The sequence below is a fragment of the Pelmatolapia mariae genome, linkage group LG15 (assembly GCF_036321145.2).
Source record: "Pelmatolapia mariae isolate MD_Pm_ZW linkage group LG15, Pm_UMD_F_2, whole genome shotgun sequence".
In the NCBI taxonomy this organism is placed as follows: Eukaryota; Metazoa; Chordata; class Actinopteri; order Cichliformes; family Cichlidae; genus Pelmatolapia; species Pelmatolapia mariae.
The window spans coordinates 3,134,340-3,153,187 of NC_086240.1; the positions used below are offsets into that span (position 1 = coordinate 3,134,340).

The 18,848-nt window shown below is 41.8% G+C and overlaps 1 protein-coding gene across 2 annotated transcripts; it reads left to right on the plus strand.

Moving 5' to 3' along the window:
• The first annotated feature begins 753 nt into the window (after nt 1–753).
• Nucleotides 754–18,108, plus strand: LOC134643231 (cholesterol 24-hydroxylase-like). Of its 2 annotated transcripts, XM_063495508.1 has the most exons (15): nt 754–952; nt 1,023–1,100; nt 1,272–1,353; nt 1,677–1,750; nt 2,442–2,528; nt 2,708–2,846; nt 2,993–3,103; nt 3,190–3,352; nt 3,552–3,617; nt 4,213–4,285; nt 4,803–4,887; nt 4,968–5,078; nt 6,798–6,886; nt 7,014–7,080; nt 17,968–18,108. In XM_063495508.1, exons 1-15 carry the CDS (start codon nt 804–806, stop codon nt 18,106–18,108), a joined length of 1,515 nt encoding a protein of 504 aa, XP_063351578.1. In that variant the 5' UTR covers nt 754–803. The 2 variants fall into 2 exon arrangements, 1 of the variants encoding a protein (XP_063351578.1); XR_010096357.1 differs by lacking the exons at nt 754–952; nt 1,023–1,100; nt 1,272–1,353; ... (9 more) ...; nt 6,798–6,886; nt 7,014–7,080 and adding an exon at nt 17,820–17,880 and having other exon boundaries at nt 17,968–18,066.
• Nucleotides 18,109–18,848: the final 740 nt, after the last annotated feature.

The following is an 18,848-nucleotide window of genomic DNA, read 5'->3' on the forward strand; positions in this document are numbered from 1 at the left end:
GCTTATTAGGCAAATGTGTTAACCACTACACTTCAGAGCCACCCATTACAATAGTGAATATATAGAAACATTTTTGAGGGGCGCTGGTCTCTAGGGTGATGCCATTTGTTACTTTTATACACTGCTGATATATATATTTTAAGTTTATATTATATAGTTGCTTTTTCATAGCCATTGAACCACAGAAGCTTTAGTGTCTGTAACACTAATTTAAGCACAAGTTTTATGTAAATGAAAATAAAACTGAAACTTTAATATTTGACAGTGTGATTTTATTTGTCTTTTAATGCAATTACCAACAGTGTACACATGGGGGCGCTGAGCTCCTGCACAGAAATCTGACTTTTAAAGCAGAGGCAGCACAACAACAACTGCAAAACACGAACAAGATTATCGATTAAAATGTTACCCAATAAAACATCAGTTTTATTAAACGATTCAAAATCACAGATCTAAAACAAACACTCAATATACCTACAATATTGATCGATTTCCCCGCGCGCAGTCGATCTAGAGCTTGATTGATTCCTCCATTAAAACTCGTGTTCACACTAAAAAGTCCAGCAGCACGCATTAAAAACGGGCACCTACCATAATAAAGTATCCAAACACAACGGCAAAAGTCTCACACCGAACAATATACCCACTTGCACCAGAGTCTGGAACTTCCCACAGAAGAACACTGACCTCCCCCCACACACCCACTACCTCTTAAAGCTCCTGAGCCAATCACACGGCAGAAGGCAGCAAACTGTCACTTGTTACACACCTTTAACACGGACGTCTCCGGGACATTTTCCAGGATGGCACTTTCCAGCCTGCTTCTGAGCCTGGCTGCTCGGGCACTTACGTTTCTCTTCTTTCTGCTCGTCATTGCGTTTCTTGGCTACTGCTTGTACATTAAATACATTCATATGAAGTATGACCACATCCCCGGGCCGCCGAGGGACAGGTAGGAAAAGTCGTCGGCTGAAGCAGTTATGCGGACATTACTTGAGAGTAACTCGCTGTTTCCTCCTCAGTTTTTTCTTTGGACACTTACCAACGATGTTGAAGGCGATGAAAAGTGACGGAATTATGCACGACAAATTTCTGGAGTGGTGAGTTTAAAACAATGTTTTTATGCGGAAAAAGGGGGTTAGGGAGTTAATTTCTGCCTATACAACAAATACATTGCGGTTCTTACTGTATTCATTGTATTACAGTGCTTACAGAATCTCGTTATTAATATCATGCGCCTTTAAAAGTTTTAATTAAGATGTCACCTGCAGGGCCGAGAAGTATGGACCTGTTTACAGGATAAATATTCTTCACTCCGTTTCACTGTGTACGTACTGTCCAGAGGCCACCAAGGTAAACACTTGTTACGTGACTGTTTTCACATCAGTACACTGGTGTCATTAATAAAGGGTCTATTACTGTAAATCTGTGAATTATTGTGATTAGCAGTACCTGTGTATCTCTGCTGTTTCAGTTTAAAATGACTACAGTGCAACAAACCTGTTGTGTGTGAAAGTGCACCCATGAATCCTGTTGGCAGAGGTCCCTGCTAATAAACAGTGCAGCTACTGGCCTTTTTGGGACTTGTTCACATTTAAAGCCCTCTTCTTCTTCTTCTTCTTCTTCTTCTTCTTCTTCTTTGTCAAACTTTAGTGTCATTTTGTTTCTGGTTTCAGGAAATCCTGATGTCCCCAAAGTACCCCAAACAGAAGTCTACCTATAAAAGACTCTTCAACCTGTTTGGTCAAAGGTGATGTATCACATTATCTGATTCGTTGAGTTGTATAATTGTGCTCACACTTACATTCAGTCATCATGGGCATGAATGTCATGGTAATTTTGGGCTTTAATTATTTCTTTGAGCTTTTCTTTTTCCAGGGTGGAATGATTGTACAGCATACCTCTCTGCCGACTTAAAAAAATAAGAATTGAGTGCACAAGTTAGAATTTATTTAGGGTTAGGATATATAGGATATATACATCCACTCATAAATGCTTTAATGGTTGGTGGTGAAGTTTCTACGGTGTACAAGAAAGTTGATTCTGTTCATCTGGACGTAGTGTTTTCAGCTGGAGTGGGAGTGTATGTAGATATTTGAAGTCAGTTGTATCCTGTACAATCTTCCACCCCAGAGAAGGAAACGTTCAAAGAAATCATTAAAACATGATCTTAACATTCATGCCCCTGATGAATATATGTAAACTTCTGACCACAAGTAGTTTGTATTTATGTATCCATACATTATTGTTCAAACTAAATGCAACTAAGCAGTAACTTAACATGCTGTGTAGCTATGCTAGCAGCAATTTAACTATGACAATAATAAAACCTGCTTTGTGACAATGTAATGTGTTGAACTCCTGACTTTTACAGAGTGAAAATTATTTTTGTTGCAATCATATTTTGCTATTTTTAATTAATTTTCTCAATATATTTTCAGGTTCTTTGGAAATGGGCTGGTAACAGCACGGGATCATGAGCAGTGGTACAAACAGCGACGCATCATGGACCCTGCGTTCAGCAGCCTGTGAGTTTCATAGTTACCACATAAAGACACAACAGTCTGTGTGATTAACCACTCATCCAGGGTTGGAAACATTTCCCCTTTTTTTCTGTGGAATATTATCCTTTAATGAATTTCTGTGATAGTTTGTTGGGATGTCCTGGATGTGCTACTTCTCCATCTAAAGCTATCATTACTTCCAGGTATCTGAGAGGTCTAATGGGAACCTTTAATGAGAGGGCAGAGAAACTGATGGATCAACTTGCAGAGCTTGCTGACAGTAAAACAGAAGCTAATATGCTCCATCTTGTCAACTGTGTCACCCTGGATGTTATTAGTAAGGTATCATAGTCAGTTTTACAGATGCAACATGTTTGTCTGTTTTTTCTTAATTCTGATGAAGGTACACGCTTTTATTTTTCTATTTATTTTTATCCAGTTTCTAAGCGTGTTGTGAGTGCAGGTCCATCCATGTCTTGATATTTCAGGTTGCCTTTGGGGTGGACTTGGACCTCATGAAGAATAGTTCACCTTTCCCTAAAGCCATTGAGACATGTCTGAAAGGAATGGTTACCTATGTTAGAGACAGATTTTTTGAGGTATTACTTCAGTGTTTGTTGTTATGCAGTATGTCTGCCAGGAACATTGTTGTCACAATGCTAAACCTTTCAGTCTGCCATTCCAGTACAATCCAAAGAACAGACGATACATTAATGAGGTGAGGGAAGCGTGCCGCCTGCTCCGTACAACTGGAGCCAAGTGGATCAGTGAGAGAAAGACCGCCATGCAAAACGGTGACAAGGTCCCCAAAGACATCCTGACACAAATCATCAAAACTGCAAGCCAAGGTTGGAGTCCCCAAATTTCACATTAGACTAGACTAGAGCAATATTTTATTCTCTTTGTGATGAGACAAAGTGAATAAAACAAAAATGTGACCCACAGTTTTTGATGCCTTCTCAGTATGGTGCATGTGGTTTGTAAGTAATGTTGGAAACCAGGAGAAGTTAAATATCAGTGTATCTGTCCATTCTCTTCTCATTTCAGAGGAAAACATGACTGAAGAAGATGAAGAATTTATGCTGGACAATTTTGTGACATTTTTCATTGCAGGTGAGTCTCTGTTGTTTCAGCTTTGATGTGTGAAATGCAGCTGGAAGCTTCTTTGTATAACTGTTCAAACACATGTTCACTTAGCATGGACAGAACTGTCCTTTCTTATCCAGAGGGGCTGCATAATATCTGCACTCACACACTGTGTCACACAACTCTAGTTCCTGTGTTACTGACTGTTTGTCTCACACCCCCCCCAAAAAAAAATGTATATATATATTTATTACTCTGTAAAAGATTCATGATGGACCTGACCACATTTCAACACTTTTCAGCATTTCTTCTTTATTTCGACTGTTGTTTACAACTCGGCTGCAGCTTTTTTTAGCTGTCATCCACACACACCAACAACAACTCACCCAGGACCCAGTCCAGACTTAAATGCAGTTGAGGTGTTATGAGCTGATGGCACTCAGGTGTGTCCGCCTTCCCCGTAGCCGCGCCACAGACCACGCTCCGCCACATACTCTTTTCAAACTTTGTTTGTGTCCAGGACGATAACATTTGCAAATGAATAAAATAGTAATTAAGAAAAAGAAACGTATGATCTATTTTTGTTACGTGACGCATTATTGACAAACTGGTAACATTTTAGGCCAAGAAACAACAGCCAATCAACTGGCTTTTTGCATCATGGAGCTTGGAAGACATCCTGAAATACTGGAGAAGTAAGAAGTCACACAGAACTCGACAATTTACACTTTCTATTTACAATTTTCTATATTTTTGCATGAATATAACCTGAAACATGATCTGACTGAACCTACAAGGTCCTACAAGTAAAGAGGACTTAAACAAAAGTCTGTGAGATCTTCAGAAATCTTCTTGCCGTGACACACTTGTTGTACAGTCAGTCTGATCCCAGTTCTTACAATCAGTGTGTCCCTCAGATCTGATTGTCAACGCGTTGTGTGAAAACAACTTCTTCTAATTTGATCCATCCAAATATTAAACATCAAAAATATTTCCAATCCTGAGATTATATAAATCTGAAGCCCACAGACATTTATATAGATGTGCATTTTTCTCTATAAAAAAATGTAGTTTTACATCTGTTTCTACGTATTTACTCCTATGACCTGTGTTAACCTCTAAAGATGATTTAGGTAATATTTCTGCAGTTCTTATAACTGTGTAATATATAGAGTGAATTTTGGTTTTCCAAGTTATATTTTTATTTCTTAGGGCGAAGAAAGAGGTTGATGATGTCATTGGGATGAAACGTGACATAAGCTATGATGACTTAGGAGAGCTGGTCTACCTGTCACAGGTACATGCGGTACATTTATTTCTTTCTTTATTTTAATAACTCACCCAAAGTGTGCACCACTCATTGTAATCTTCCTTCAGGTGCTAAAAGAGACTCTGAGAATTTACCCCACAGCCCCGATCACGTCTCGTGATGTTGCTGAAGACATGGTGATTGATGGTATCCACATACCCGGGGGATTTAGCGTTGCTGTGAGTCATTTTCTTTTTAATACGTGTGTAGGTCTAAATGATAAATACATACTGAAGACATCAAATATATGAAACAAGATATATGGAGTTATGTAGCAAAGAAAAAAAGATAAATAACTCTAAATATGTTTTATAGATTCCTGAAAGTAGCCACCATTAACCTTGTTGACAGCGCTGTAAACTCTTGGCCTTCTCTCAATGAGCTTCATGATGTAGTCACCTGTTAGAATTCATATTATGGCAGGAACAAATCACCTAAGTAAAGAAAACACGACAGCCCTTCATTATTTTAAGAACTGAAGGTCAGTCAGTCCGGAAAATTGCTAAAACTTTGAATGTGTCCCCAAGTGCATTCACAGAAACCATCAAGCACTACAATGAAACTGGCTCACATGAGGAGCGCACCAGGAAAGGAAGACCAAGAGTCTCAATTTAGTATTCTAAATTGAAGGCACACTGAACCAGCATGGCTAACACAGCATCCTGCAGTGCCATGCCATCCCATCCAGTTTGTGTTTAGTTGGACCATCATTTATTTTTCAACAGAACAATGACCCCAAACACACCTCCAGGCTGTGTAAGGGCTATTTGACCAAGAAGGAGAGTGATGGAGGGCTGCACCAGATGGCCTGGCCTCCACAGTCACCTGACCAATCGAGATGGTTTGGGATGAGATGGACCGCAGAGTGAAGGCAAGAGAGTCAACAAGTGCTCAGCATCTGAGCACTTGTAATTCACTTCTTTTTAGTCTTACTCAAAAATCCATCCATAAGCTTCAACGCATCCAGAACTCTGCTGCCCGTATCATCACCAGGACCCCTTCTATCCACCACATCACTCCTGTCCTGCAGCAGCTTCATTGGCTCCCGGTCAATTATCGTATCAATTTCAAAATACTCTTGTACGCATTTAAGGCTATTCATCATCTCTCTCCTCCATATCTCTCTGATCTGGTTAACATTACCGCCCCATCTCGTTGTTTCAGATCTTCTTCCCTTTCACTCTCCGTCCCCTCCCCGTCTTGCCACCATGGGGAGGAGGGCTTTCAGCTGTTCTGCTCCACGACTCTGGAATTCCCTACCTCCTGATTTAAGAAATATCTCTTCCTTCTCTCTCTTTAAGTCCCAACTCAAAACCCACTTGTACAAAATAGCTAATCCCACATAACCTCTCCACTCTGCTATTTTAAATTTGTTTATGTCTTGTGCTTTTATGATTGTGTAAACTCCTTGCTTTTATGTTGCTTTTTACTCTACTGTGTACAGTGACCTTGAGTGTTTTGAAAGGCGCTTTCAAATAAAATGTATTATTAGCTCTGGGAACTCCTTCAAGACTGTTGGAAAAACCATTTCAGGCGATGACCTCATGAAGCACATCGAGAAAATCCCAAGCGTGTGGAAAGCATAGGGTGGCTGTTTGGAAGAGTCCAAAATATAAAACATGTTTTGAGTTCTTTCACACTTTTTTGTTTATTACATAATTCCATATGAGTTCATTCAAAGTTTTAATGCGTTCAGTGAAAATCTGCAATGTAAATAGTCATGAAAAACAAAAAGAAAAACCATTAAATAAGAAAAGTGTCCAAACCTTTGATTGGTAGTGTATGTATAAACAAAATTGTCACAAAGTTGTCAGAAAAACATAAAAAATTAGCTCTTATTCAAGCAAGTACAAATACATTTATGATTAAAATGTGAAATTAAATCTTCTCATATTTAGTTCAGCTTCTATGTGAGTGGGAGACTGGAGAGATTCTTCAAGGATCCACTGAGATTTGATCCAGACAGATTTCACCCAGATGCTCCCAAGTAAGGAACACACTGTTTCACTATGCTGACTTTATTATGTTTAATGTTTGCACACACTTTATTATCTCAGACTAAGTGAGTGAAATGGTTCACAGTAACTGAGGCTGTCTCTTATCTGTTCAACAAGGCCTTACTACTGCTACTACCCCTTTGCCCTCGGTCCTCGCTCGTGTCTGGGAAAGAACTTTGCTCAGGTGAGGATGACAGTATAAGTCAACATGAAGACCCGCTAACCTATAAACACACTGACTCATCTCTGTGGGTGCTGCTGTGTTTTTAGATGGAGGCTAAAGTGGTGATGGCCAAACTGCTCCAGAGGTTTGACTTCACTCTTGTCCCGGGACAGACCTTTGACATCCTGGATGCTGGCACACTCAGACCAAAGAGTGGAGTGTTGTGCACTTTGAGTCACAGGGATTACAAAAATAAGGCAACATCACACAAGTCGTAGAAGAGCATAGAAGAAAAATAGGTTACTCTTCACTAATGCAAACGAAAAACATACTAAAAGCATTAGCGTGAATTTGATAAAATAAATGTATTATAATACTGAAAATATAGGTGGGTTTTTTGTTTCTTTTGTTCCTTTTTTTTTTGATGAGCACTGCCTTGAATATTATCTTTACTTTAATGTAGCTCTGTCATTACTTTTTCATCACTACCACAGGACTTTTAATGCCTATAACATTAACTTAATAATTCTGGATGTCAAAATTTTAAGTAAAGTTAAAATAAATTGAAAATGTCCCTAAATCAGCTTTTATTTGTGTTAATAGCATTACTGACAACAACAAAAAACAGAACTTCATGGTTAAAAATACATCACACACAATTTTATTTAAAATAGAATTATATTTGTGTTCAGATTTCTGGGCGTGGTCTGCGGTGCCATGCGGACGCACCTGCACGGCATCCGCAATCACGCCCGCCTGTTAAAACATGGGGACTTAAGGGTTGGTGGGTGGTTGTGGTGTGATGTATTTGCGGCTGGCAGCTGAAGAGCTGTACGTACGGTTACGGTGTAACCTTGGTTCTCTTAGTGAGAACAAATTGCAATTATTGTGCATGTAGTTTCACCCCACTTTCTTTTGTTATATACTTTATTGAGTCAAGTCATTGAGGGACTTCATGTGTTCTCTAGCATCTCTCCACACCGTTACATATTCCATATGTACGGGCTACGACCCCCCTTGGTCGTGGCGTGTGGATATTTCTTTAAGACACTCCAGCACGCCCGGCTACGCCCCACAGCTCACGTATAAAACAGCTGTGCAGACGTGGCACCGGTGATAGTTTGATCGGAACGCGTCTCCGAGCGGCCAGACCTCGGTTCTGTCACTAAGAAAACCAAGGAACGTACGTTCTCTAGCATTTTGAGACTCTCTCCACACCATTACATATTCCATATGTACGGGGTAACTCTGTAATACACCCCACGAGGAGACAGTGCAACCGAACCGCCGAGAGTGAAGGTGCCGGGAGTCAGTGACAACGCACCAATAGAGACACCACCCTGGTCAGGGCTTCGCAGACGCAAAGGCCGAGCCAGGGGGCGGAGGCAGCAGTCTGCAGACGCCAGACTGGCCTGAACCGGTCATGCAGGACGCAGCACCACAAGTGATCGGCCACTCAAGGTCAGCCCGGGAACCGCGAAGCAGACCGCCAGGGAACGCAGCACACAGAGCATCCCGCTGGTCGCATATCATCATCATCATCATCATCATCGTTTATTTGTATAGCACTTTAAGAACACCAGGCAGACCAAAGTGCTGAACAACACAGATCAAAACAACTACCAAATTAAAAATACAATAAAATCATTGAAAATACAATAAAATTAATAAGAAAGGTGTCAGTTTCCTACAGAGTTAAAAGCCAGGGAATAAAAATAGGTTTTCAATCTTAAAGACCTGCACTGATGACGCTTGTCTAATATGGAGGGGAAGGTTATTCCAGAGCATCGGAGCCGCAATTGAAAACGCTCGGTCTCCTCTGCATTTCAGCCGCGACTTAGGAACCGACAGCAACAGCTGCTCAGCTAAAAGGAGCAAGCGAGGAGGAACATTTGGCTTCAGCAAATCAGATAAGTAGACAGGAGCCAGATCATTTAAAGATTTAAAAACCAATAAAAGGACTTTAAAACGAACCCTAAATTTCCTACTTCCTAAAAATCGTGCCGCCGCATTTTGCACTAACTGCAGACGTGACAGAGTGCTTGACCCAACCCCTATTAAAAGGGAATTACAATAGTCCAGACGTGAGGTGATAAAAGCATGAATAAGTTTCCAAATTGGGTTTGGAAAGGAAAGGCTTAACCTTCGATAGGCGTCTGAGGTGATAAAAAGCTGATTTTACCACCCCATTTACATGACCATCAAAAGTAAGCGCGGAATCAAGTGATCGAACTTTTCAAGTGGGAGGTCAAATCACCAAAATCAACATCTGGAGAATCAGTAGAACGATGCGGGCCATAACATTGCTTCCGTTTTGCGATCTTTAAAATTCAGAAAATTATTTGCCATCATTGATTTAATATCGCTAAGACAGTCAAGCAGTGATTGACATGGGGAGGTATCCAAATGACTAAAAGGTAAATAAAGCTGACAGTCATCGGCATATAAATGAAATGACACTCCGTGTTTACGAAAAATCGCACCAAGAGGGCATAAATACTGCGAGAAAAATAATGGCCCGAGGATAGATCCCTGGGGCACACCCCAAAGCAGAGGGGCCACAGAGGAAGCGGCCAGCCCCAGCTTAACACAAAAACTCCTTTCAGAAAGATATGATTTTATCCATGACAATGCCAAATCAGAAATTCCCACACAGTGGTGTAAGCGGGAGATCAGCAGGTCTTGGTCCACTGTGTCAAATGCAGCTGTCATGTCCAATAACACAAGCACAGCATATTTACCACGATCAGTAGCAACAAGAATGTCATCCATAACTTTAACAAGAGCTGTCTCCGTACTGTGAAAGGGCTTAAAACCAGATTGGAAGATTTCAGACAGTTGAGAGTCATTCAAGTAATCCAACAGCTGGGTATGTACAATCCTCTCCAAGATCTTGCTTGAAAAGGGAAGCTTGGAGATCGGTCTAAAATTTGACATAACAGAACTATCAAGGCCAGGTTTCTTAAGTAAGGGGTGTATGACTGCATGTTTAAACCCACTAGGAACTTGACTGGTTAACAGACTAGTGATTGTGACCCACACCCGTTTTCACACCTCGGCTTATGTGATTAGGTAGAGGATCATCAGGGGGTCCTTTGTCCCTCTTTGGGGGGAAACTCCCACTGGGTTTAAATCTGGGACTCCCCACCATTTGACCCTTAGAACTGAAAAAGCTTCTCGGATGAGAGGTGAAACGTCTTCAAGCAACTTAAACAAGTCCAGACGCTTTTCTTTCCAAGCTCCTTAGACGACTAGTATTGATAATTTTCAGGATATTAGGTCCAATGGTAGGAAATACCTTTTGGAAAAAACGGGGAGTAACAACATTGTTCAGGGAACCACAGGGCTTAGCATGTAGCACCAACTCCTCTAAATCAAGCAGAGAAATTGGCGCAAAGGCAGAGAACAGGCTTGAGCAAGAAGAATGCATGGCCGGATCAACAATAGATGGGATCGGAGGCCTCAGGCTAACAATCTTGTCCACAAAAAAGGTAATAAATTAGGCATAGGCCTACGACATGCGGGCAATGCCAGACAGAGAGTCGGCGCTACAGGCTGGAGTACTCTCACTCGCCACAGTGAGGTCCGACTAGGAGCCTCAAGAGTGAACTCGCAACAAGACACTCGAGGTCAGACACAAAGTCCCAGCTACTGGGCATCCCCGTGCTGGCCGTGTAAGTCTGTGACACACAGGCAAAGCACCAATAGGAAGCCAGCATTGCAGGCTGGGGACCTCTCACTCACTGGCCGAAATGTCAGACATAGCGAGGCCTGAGAAGCGCGCAAACCCGTGGCATGCGGTTGGAGCGACGGAATGCCAGAAGCATGGGCGGTTGGCTAGGACGAGCCCGTGTGTAAGCTCCCCAAGGATCTCCAGCTGGAGCATTCGGTGCCCAGGGCCCGAACCTGGAATCCTAGGAGCAGAGTGAGGAGAGGAAGCGTAGCTCACTGAGCCACTGAGTGGGGACCCTACTGGATGCGCAACCCTACAAGAAGCGAGCAACGCCAGACAGGAAGACAGCGCCGCAGGCTGGGGAACAATTACTCGCTGGCTGAGGCATCAGACACAGCGAGGACCGACTGGCGGGCAAGCCGGTGAATGCGGCAATACGCCATGGGAGGGATGCTGTGGGAGGGGCCAGCAGTGAATCAGCAACAGGTGTGGGAGGGGACCCAGCCCATGGCCTGCCTATCTGGTGTCACAGCAGTGGCAGCCATGTTCCCCATAGTAGCCTGTTCTCTCATTTTGGAGGCAGGAGAAGGGGCAGGGGTGGGCCATTTAATGCTTTCAGGAAAACCAAGCACGGTCTGCCTAGCTCGTGCTGGCAACAAAGCAGTGCAAGGAAGCGGCAGCTTCTTTAGCCAGCACAGCATGCTCTAGGCTGCTTTTACGTAGTTATTCATTTTTCCTTTTTCGCCCAGGCACAGCAACACTGCTCGTGCCTATTGTCAAAAGGCAAAAATGCCATAGACAGACGTGTTTGGGACGTGTGGGCTGCCATACTCCTGCTACCAAACAAGGGGGCGGGGCCACACGCTAACCAGGAAGTGCTAACAGGTAGCCGGCACTAGCCGCAACCTGAATTCCCCTTTCACTCTTTATTAACTCCTGTGTCACAGTGCTGACAGGTAAAGGCATATGCTTGGAACTCTGACACATTTCCCCAATGTAGCCAAGCTATGAGCGGAGCCCTGCTGGCCGCGTTAACCCGCGAGCTGCGGGCGACACGCCAGACAGGCTAACCGGCTGGAATGCTACTCGAAGGCCGACTAACGATTAGTTGGCACGAACCGTAGCCTAATTCCCCACTGTTCATTCCCCACAGTGTTAAGCAGGCCAACAGCAAACGCTTGGAATGCTGAAGCCGTATCCCCTCTGTGTTTACATACTTCGCAGCCGAGCTGCACAGTGCCCAGGCGACAGCTTATGCTTTAATGCTGAAGCCGTGTCCCTGCTGTGTTTGCTCACTGTAGCCGAGCTACTTGCTAGCCGGCAGCCGCACAGCGTGGTCCGACCGGCGCATAAGCCTATTTTTCGAGGCGATAAGCCGGGGAAGGGAGACCAACCAAGGGGAGAGCTAAGGGCCAGCTAGGGGGAACCAAGCTATGGGGTACCAGGGCATACCAGGGGAATACCAGGGGAGAGGCAGCGCACAGAGCTCACTGATGGTCTCACTTCTTGGCTGGTAATCACTTTTATGGCCATTTAAACACACGTAAGACTCCTTTAAAATGCCTGTTTCACAACCTGAAATTTTGGCAGGGTGCCTGGATGAATCAGGACAACATCTGTCAATTATCTCACCAGAAGCTCATAATCTAATGCCGCCAGCAGTGACAAAGCCACCAGCAGAAAGCAAAACTAGAGAAAAATCAGGAGCGATGAGGAGTGTATTGCAGAGCTCCAGCTGAAAAGCCATTCCACTTTTAGGTTTTCTTGTTGTTGCATCTCCAGTGAACCTCTTGTTACTTTATTTGCACCAAAGCAGCTGAAATGGATTCACTATGGTTTCTGATTCCTAACATATCGATATTCCTGACGTTTAAGTGGGATATTGTGATGATGGAGTTTGAACCCTTTATTTACCATGTTACAAGCACTCTTTAAATGACTGTAACGCTGTCATCCTTTATGCTAGAGAGAAAATGCGAACGGTTTCGAAAATAAGAGAAGCTGCGCTTTACTAGGATATTTGGTGTATTACGGTAGCAAAAAGCATCTACACGCTGCTGCTGTCTGAACATAGAAAAGTCAACTCCGCTTAGGTTTTACCATGTACGCTTCACACTATCGTATCTTCTCGACCAGTTGGGCTAGAGCAGGGGTCGGCAACTGTTCTGATGATGACGCTCTATATTAACATTTACACACTATATAGAACAACTTTATAGAATCGTATTTGTTTGCAGATGTTGGCAGCTATCAGCGAATAGTTATCAGCTATTTTGAAACAAAAAAAGACACTTTTTATCCATAACAGCAAATGAACTGTACAACAGAAAATGCAAATGCTATTTATGGTCTCCTCACAACAATGATAAGAAAAATAAACTGGGCCAATATGGCATGTTTGTTAATACAGAGATACACATGTTAATGTGATCTCTGGTCTCCCACTCAGAGACACAGGTCTCCGAGTGTCCAGCATTCAGAGGCTACCTGACGACACTCTTCATGTGAGAGAAAATCTGCTCACACAGATATGTAGAGCCAAATACTGTCAATGAGGCCTCGGCAATGTTCTGAAGACAGGTAAACTTGTCAGGTAATGATGTCCAGCAGGTGAAAATGCAAGCTCCATGAACACGCACAGTTATGGATTCCAGCTGCGTTCGTAGTTCTGCAAACTTTGACCCCCACAGAGTCGAGCTTTTCAGTTCAGTTCGCTGCATTTCGATGTCCTTTGTGTCCAGCCAGTTAATGCGAGACAAATCCAGCTGTTCATTAAAGCTTTCTGGTTTGATCAGAAAAGAAAGCATTGGTCCATACACCTGAAAGTCCCGAAAACCCATTTTGAATTCTGTCTCGAGTCTACGGATGTATCTGTGTATTTCTGTGGTGCTGATGCTGTGCTGAGCGGACAGCTCCTGAAGCATTTGAAGTTTCGGAATGTGGAAATTTCAACATCGCTTGAAAAAAAAAAACTGGGGTTGTTAAGATACCGTCATTAAGAAGCGGCACAACTATGTCTATGTGAGCTAATTTGCGATGTGCACTGCTGGCCGACCATTTCTTTATTTAATGCACCTTTTCAGATTAATCCACTACGTGTCGTGGCCAGGGCTGGACTGCTACAAAAAAAAAATAAAAATAAAAAAATATTCAGCCCGGGCATTTTGACTAGAGACCGGCCCACCAGGTATTATAGGAAAAGCCATAAACTCTTTGTATGAAAACAAATGCTGTTGTGACAGTGATGTACACTGTCTTGTTGGTATATGTATGATTTCTATAGATTTTATATCAGATACAAACTTTGTCTAGTTTTTAATAAATAATTATCTGAATCTTACATTTTAAATGAGAATAAGAAAGAAAAGTATTTCCAAAGTGCTGCTAAAATGGCCAAAGCGTCTTTCTTATCCAAAATCATCCTGGCCAATGGCCATAACCCCCACACCTTATTTAAAATTTTTAACTCTGTGGTTAACCCTTGCCCGGACATGCCTTTAATTTATTCTCAGGCTCTTTGTGAGCAATTTCAAATTCACTTTTTAGATAAGATCACATCTCTTAAGTCCTCCCTTCCCCCTGTTTTATGTCCTCTCCCCATTCCTGAGTGCATTTCAACTTTCCACCAGTTTGAGCCTGTGTCACTTTTGTCTCTTAAGCGGCTAGTTGATCAAATGAATAACACCAATACTGTGCTTGACATTCTTCCATCTCGTATAGCTAAGGACTGTTTTGATGTAATTGGACCTAGTATCCCATTTCTTATGAACTTTTCCTTGCTCTCAGGCTGTGTTCCTTTGGCTTTTAAGCATGCTGTAGTCCACCCGATTCTTAAAAAAAAGAAACTGACTGTTATGACCTTTTAAACTACAGACAGATCTCTAAGCTTTCGTTCTTGGACAAGAACTAGTTCTCTCCCAGCTCCAGGCGTACTTGGACACGAACAATATTACTGAGAAATTTCAATCTGCTTTTAAGCCATTGCATAGTACTGAAACGGCGTTGGTTAGAGTTCTTAATGATATTCTTGTAATTACTGATACTGGACGCTCTATGGTCCTAGTTTTACTGGACCTCTCTTCGGCTTTTGATATGGTGGACCATAACATCTTATTATTAAGACTTGAGCACACTGTGGGTATTAGAGGCACTGCCCTCGACTGGTTTAAATCATACCTCGCTGATAGGTCCTTTTCGGTTAACTTGGGCACCTTCTCCTCTTCCTCTGCACCGGTCTGTTGCGGTGTACCTCAAGGATCAGTTTTAGGCCCTATTCTTTTCTCATTGTATTTGCTCCCTCTAGGCGCAATCTTTGAAAAATACAATATCCCCTTCCACTGTTACGCCGATGACATACAGATCTATTTTGAACTTACTGACGACCTTGCTGTGTCCCTGCACTACTTTCAAGAATGCATGTGGGAGGTCAAAGAATGGTTCCTGAGTAATTCTCTCGTTTTAAACGATAAGAAGACTGAGATTGTGGTGTTCAACAGTAAAATCCCTCGTGCCCAACTTTGTGCTGCCCTGGGTTCCTTTGCTAGCTCTTCCTGTGACTATGTCAGTAACTTGGGTGTACTGCTGGATAGCTCGCTCAATCTCAATAAGCAAGTGTCTGCTGTCGTGAGATCTAGCTTCCACCAACTGCGCCTTATCTCTAAGGCTAGGCATTATGTTCCACATGAGGACCTGGAGAAGCTTATTCACGCTTTTGTGACCTCCAGGTTGGATTATTGTCATTCCTTGTACTACGGTCTTCCCTCTTCTCTTCTTCTTAGACTGCAAACAGTCCAAAATGCAGCAGCCCGCCTCTTGACTGGTACCAGGAAATTTTGCCCTATTACTCCTGTTCTAGCTAGCTTGCACTGGCTGCCCATAAAGTACCGTATTCAATTTAAAATATTACTCCTTACATTCAAAACTATTAATAAATTAGCGCCGAGTTATCTTAGTGAAATTTTCAAACCACATAATCCTGCTAGAACACTTAGATCTGCCACTCAACTACTTCTGACGCAACCTAGATCTCAGCTGAAGTCCCGGGGTGACCGTGCGTTTGCTCTGGCTGCCCCGGTACTGTGGAATACCCTTCCTCTTGATGTCCGAGCATCTGATTCTGCTGCACTGTTTAAATCACAACTAAAAACCCACTTATTCAATCTTGCCTTTCCCTCCAGTTATTATTTCTTTTATGATTTTATATTATGCACTTTTATGCTCATTTAATTCCTTGTTTGTTCTGTATCTGTTGCTTTCCTATGTATCAGTGACAGCTACCTGCACTGTAAAATCTAATTAGTTCACAGAACTCAAAAAACTATGCAAACTCGTTGCCTCAAAAAAATTGAGTAAAGTTTTACTTAAGATGATTAAGCCAGGGCAACTTACCCATTTTGAGTACACTGTACAGCCTCATTAGTTCCCAGAACTCAAAAAACTTTGCAAACTCGTTGCCTCAAAAAAATTGAGTAAAATTTACTTAAGATAACTAAGTTAAGGCAAGTTATTTACTTTGAGTACAGAGTAAAAACCTATTTAGTTTCTAGAACTCAAAATATGCAAACTCGTTACCTCAAAAAAAAAAAAAACTAAGTAAAGCTTACTTAAGATGACTGTTAGGACAACTTATTCATTGCAAGTATGCAGTATTAAGAATAACTTGATATTTCTGACTGTACAATACTAATTGTTTACCTGCTGACAAACATTTCAAGTTCAACTAAACGAAAAAACAAATGTATTAAAATATCACATATTTGCAAAAGTGCTTCGACGTTTTCGGAGAGCTCTGTTATCCACCAGCGCGATAGCTGGCCGGGAGGTCAAGGCTCGATAGAGCCGGCGAGCACAGCTAACTCCTGGCATATCGTTTTCAACCCCCCTGAAGTGTTTTGCTACTCAGGTTAAACATGATATATATAGTTAGGGCTACGGATTGAAAATACCCCCCACACCCCACCCCTAACACCTGCACCTCCTGAAAAATTTTGTCTGGGCTCTTATCTCACTTTTTTTATTTTAAACAATCAACAGAAAATTTCACAGACATATTTTTATATAAGGTTTTTAAGGCTGTGGTGTTCATTTTAAGTAACATGAGCCCAGCGGCAGCAGCAACGCTAGGCTAACACTAACTAGCTAGCAAGATTATAAACCTGGTGCTAAACTAAGAGAAGCCATAAAATCAGTTTGAACAAGAGTAAACATTTACTCACCAAGTCAGTGTATCAGGTAAAGATCCACAGCAATGACAACAATAATATCTTCAGCTGAAGCTCCTCCAGGTTTGCTCAACATATTCCAGAAAAAAAAAATGCTGGCACCATGAACATGCAGACTGATCGGTGCTAGGGAGGAGGACAGTAGTGACGTGGCATTTTCAAAACACATCGTTTCATCCTTCCGCACTGAGAGGCAAAATTTCCAGCTTACTTAATTTTTCTAAGTTAAGACAACTCAAATAAATTGAGCTGATTGGTGTTTTTTGCATAAAAAGTACTGGTAACTTACTTAAATTGAGTTCTAATAACAAATTGATAAAAAATGAGTTCACCCTACTTAATATTTTTAATTAAACACAATATTAGATTTTACAGTGTGCTTGCATACCTAGTACTTGCTTTGGTCCTATTTCTATTATCTTCCTTTTATTCTCTATGTTACTTGTTAAGCACCTTGGCATACCCTTGGTTTTTAAGTGTGCTTTATAAGAATATTTATTATTATTATTATTATCATTATTATTATTGCCCCCCTTTCAATGGGGGGGACAATTTCGTGACATTCTTCATTGCCGGTGAGTCTCTGTTATTTCATGTGTCTCCAGCAGCCTGTGATACTGAATTGGATAAGTGGTTAACAAAGTAGATGGGTAGTTGGATGGATTTGTGAAATGTTACAAAATAAGTTGGAGGTTGTGCTTCCTTCTGATGATGTTTAGTTCAGCTCCTATGTGAGTGGGAGACTGGAGAGATTCTTCAAGGATCCACTGAGATTTGATCCAGACAGATTTCACCCAGATGCTCCCAAGTATGGAACACACTGTTTCACTATGCTGACATGTTTTAGTCTAGTGTTTGTACACCAGTTACTGCTACTACCCCTTTGCCCTCGGTCCTCGCTCGTGTCTGGGACAGAACTTTGCTCAGGTGATGATGACAACATAAGTCAACATGAAGACCCACTCACCTTTACACACACAGACTCATCTCTGTGGGTGCTTTTGTGTTTTTTAGATGGAGGCTAAAGTGGTGATGGCCAAACTGCTCCAGAGGTTTGACTTCACTCTTGTCCCGGGACAGACCTTTGACATCCTGGATGCTGGAATGCTCAGACCTAAGAGTGGAGTAATTTGCTCTTTCAGTCACAGGGAATAAAAAGAATAAATGGCCATAAAGCACCAATACATTAGAAGAGGTCATAGTAGTCTATAGAGTAAAATTGGGCTTTTATTCATATCCTAAACTGTTACTTAAAAAAGAAGAAGAAAACCTTGTAATGAAAACAATAATGGTATGATTTAAATAGCATATTCATATGAAGTTATGTCATGTTTTTTATTTATTACAATAATGAATATAAAACTACTTGTTGGCCAACAGGGAGTCTGTAGAAACTGTGCTACTGTTGGCTGAAGACAAAGGAAGAGGAAAAGGGGAAGGCATGTTTGGAGGCAGAGAGAGAGAGAGAAGGTAGGAGTGTGGAGGTGAGAGTAGGAACTTAAAATGTAGGGACTATGACTGGTAGAGGTGGTCTGACAGAAGAGGATCCGAGGGATGGAATGAGGTGGAGGCAGATGATCTGGAAACTACTAAAGGAAGCAGGAAACAGAAGAGGAAGAAATCCTTTCTGATGCAACATCAAAAGGAGTCGTGTGTCTGTGCGAATGACCAGATCTTTTGCTTATTAGGCAAATGTGTTAACTACTACACTTCAGAGCCACCCATTACAATAGTGAATATATAGAAACATTTTTGAGGGGCGCTGGTCTCTAGGGTGATGCCATATTTTTAATTTTTTATTATATAGTTGCTTTTTCATAGCCATTGAACCACAGAAGCTTTAGTGTCTGAAACACTAATTTAATCACAGGTTTTATGTAAATGAAAATAAAACT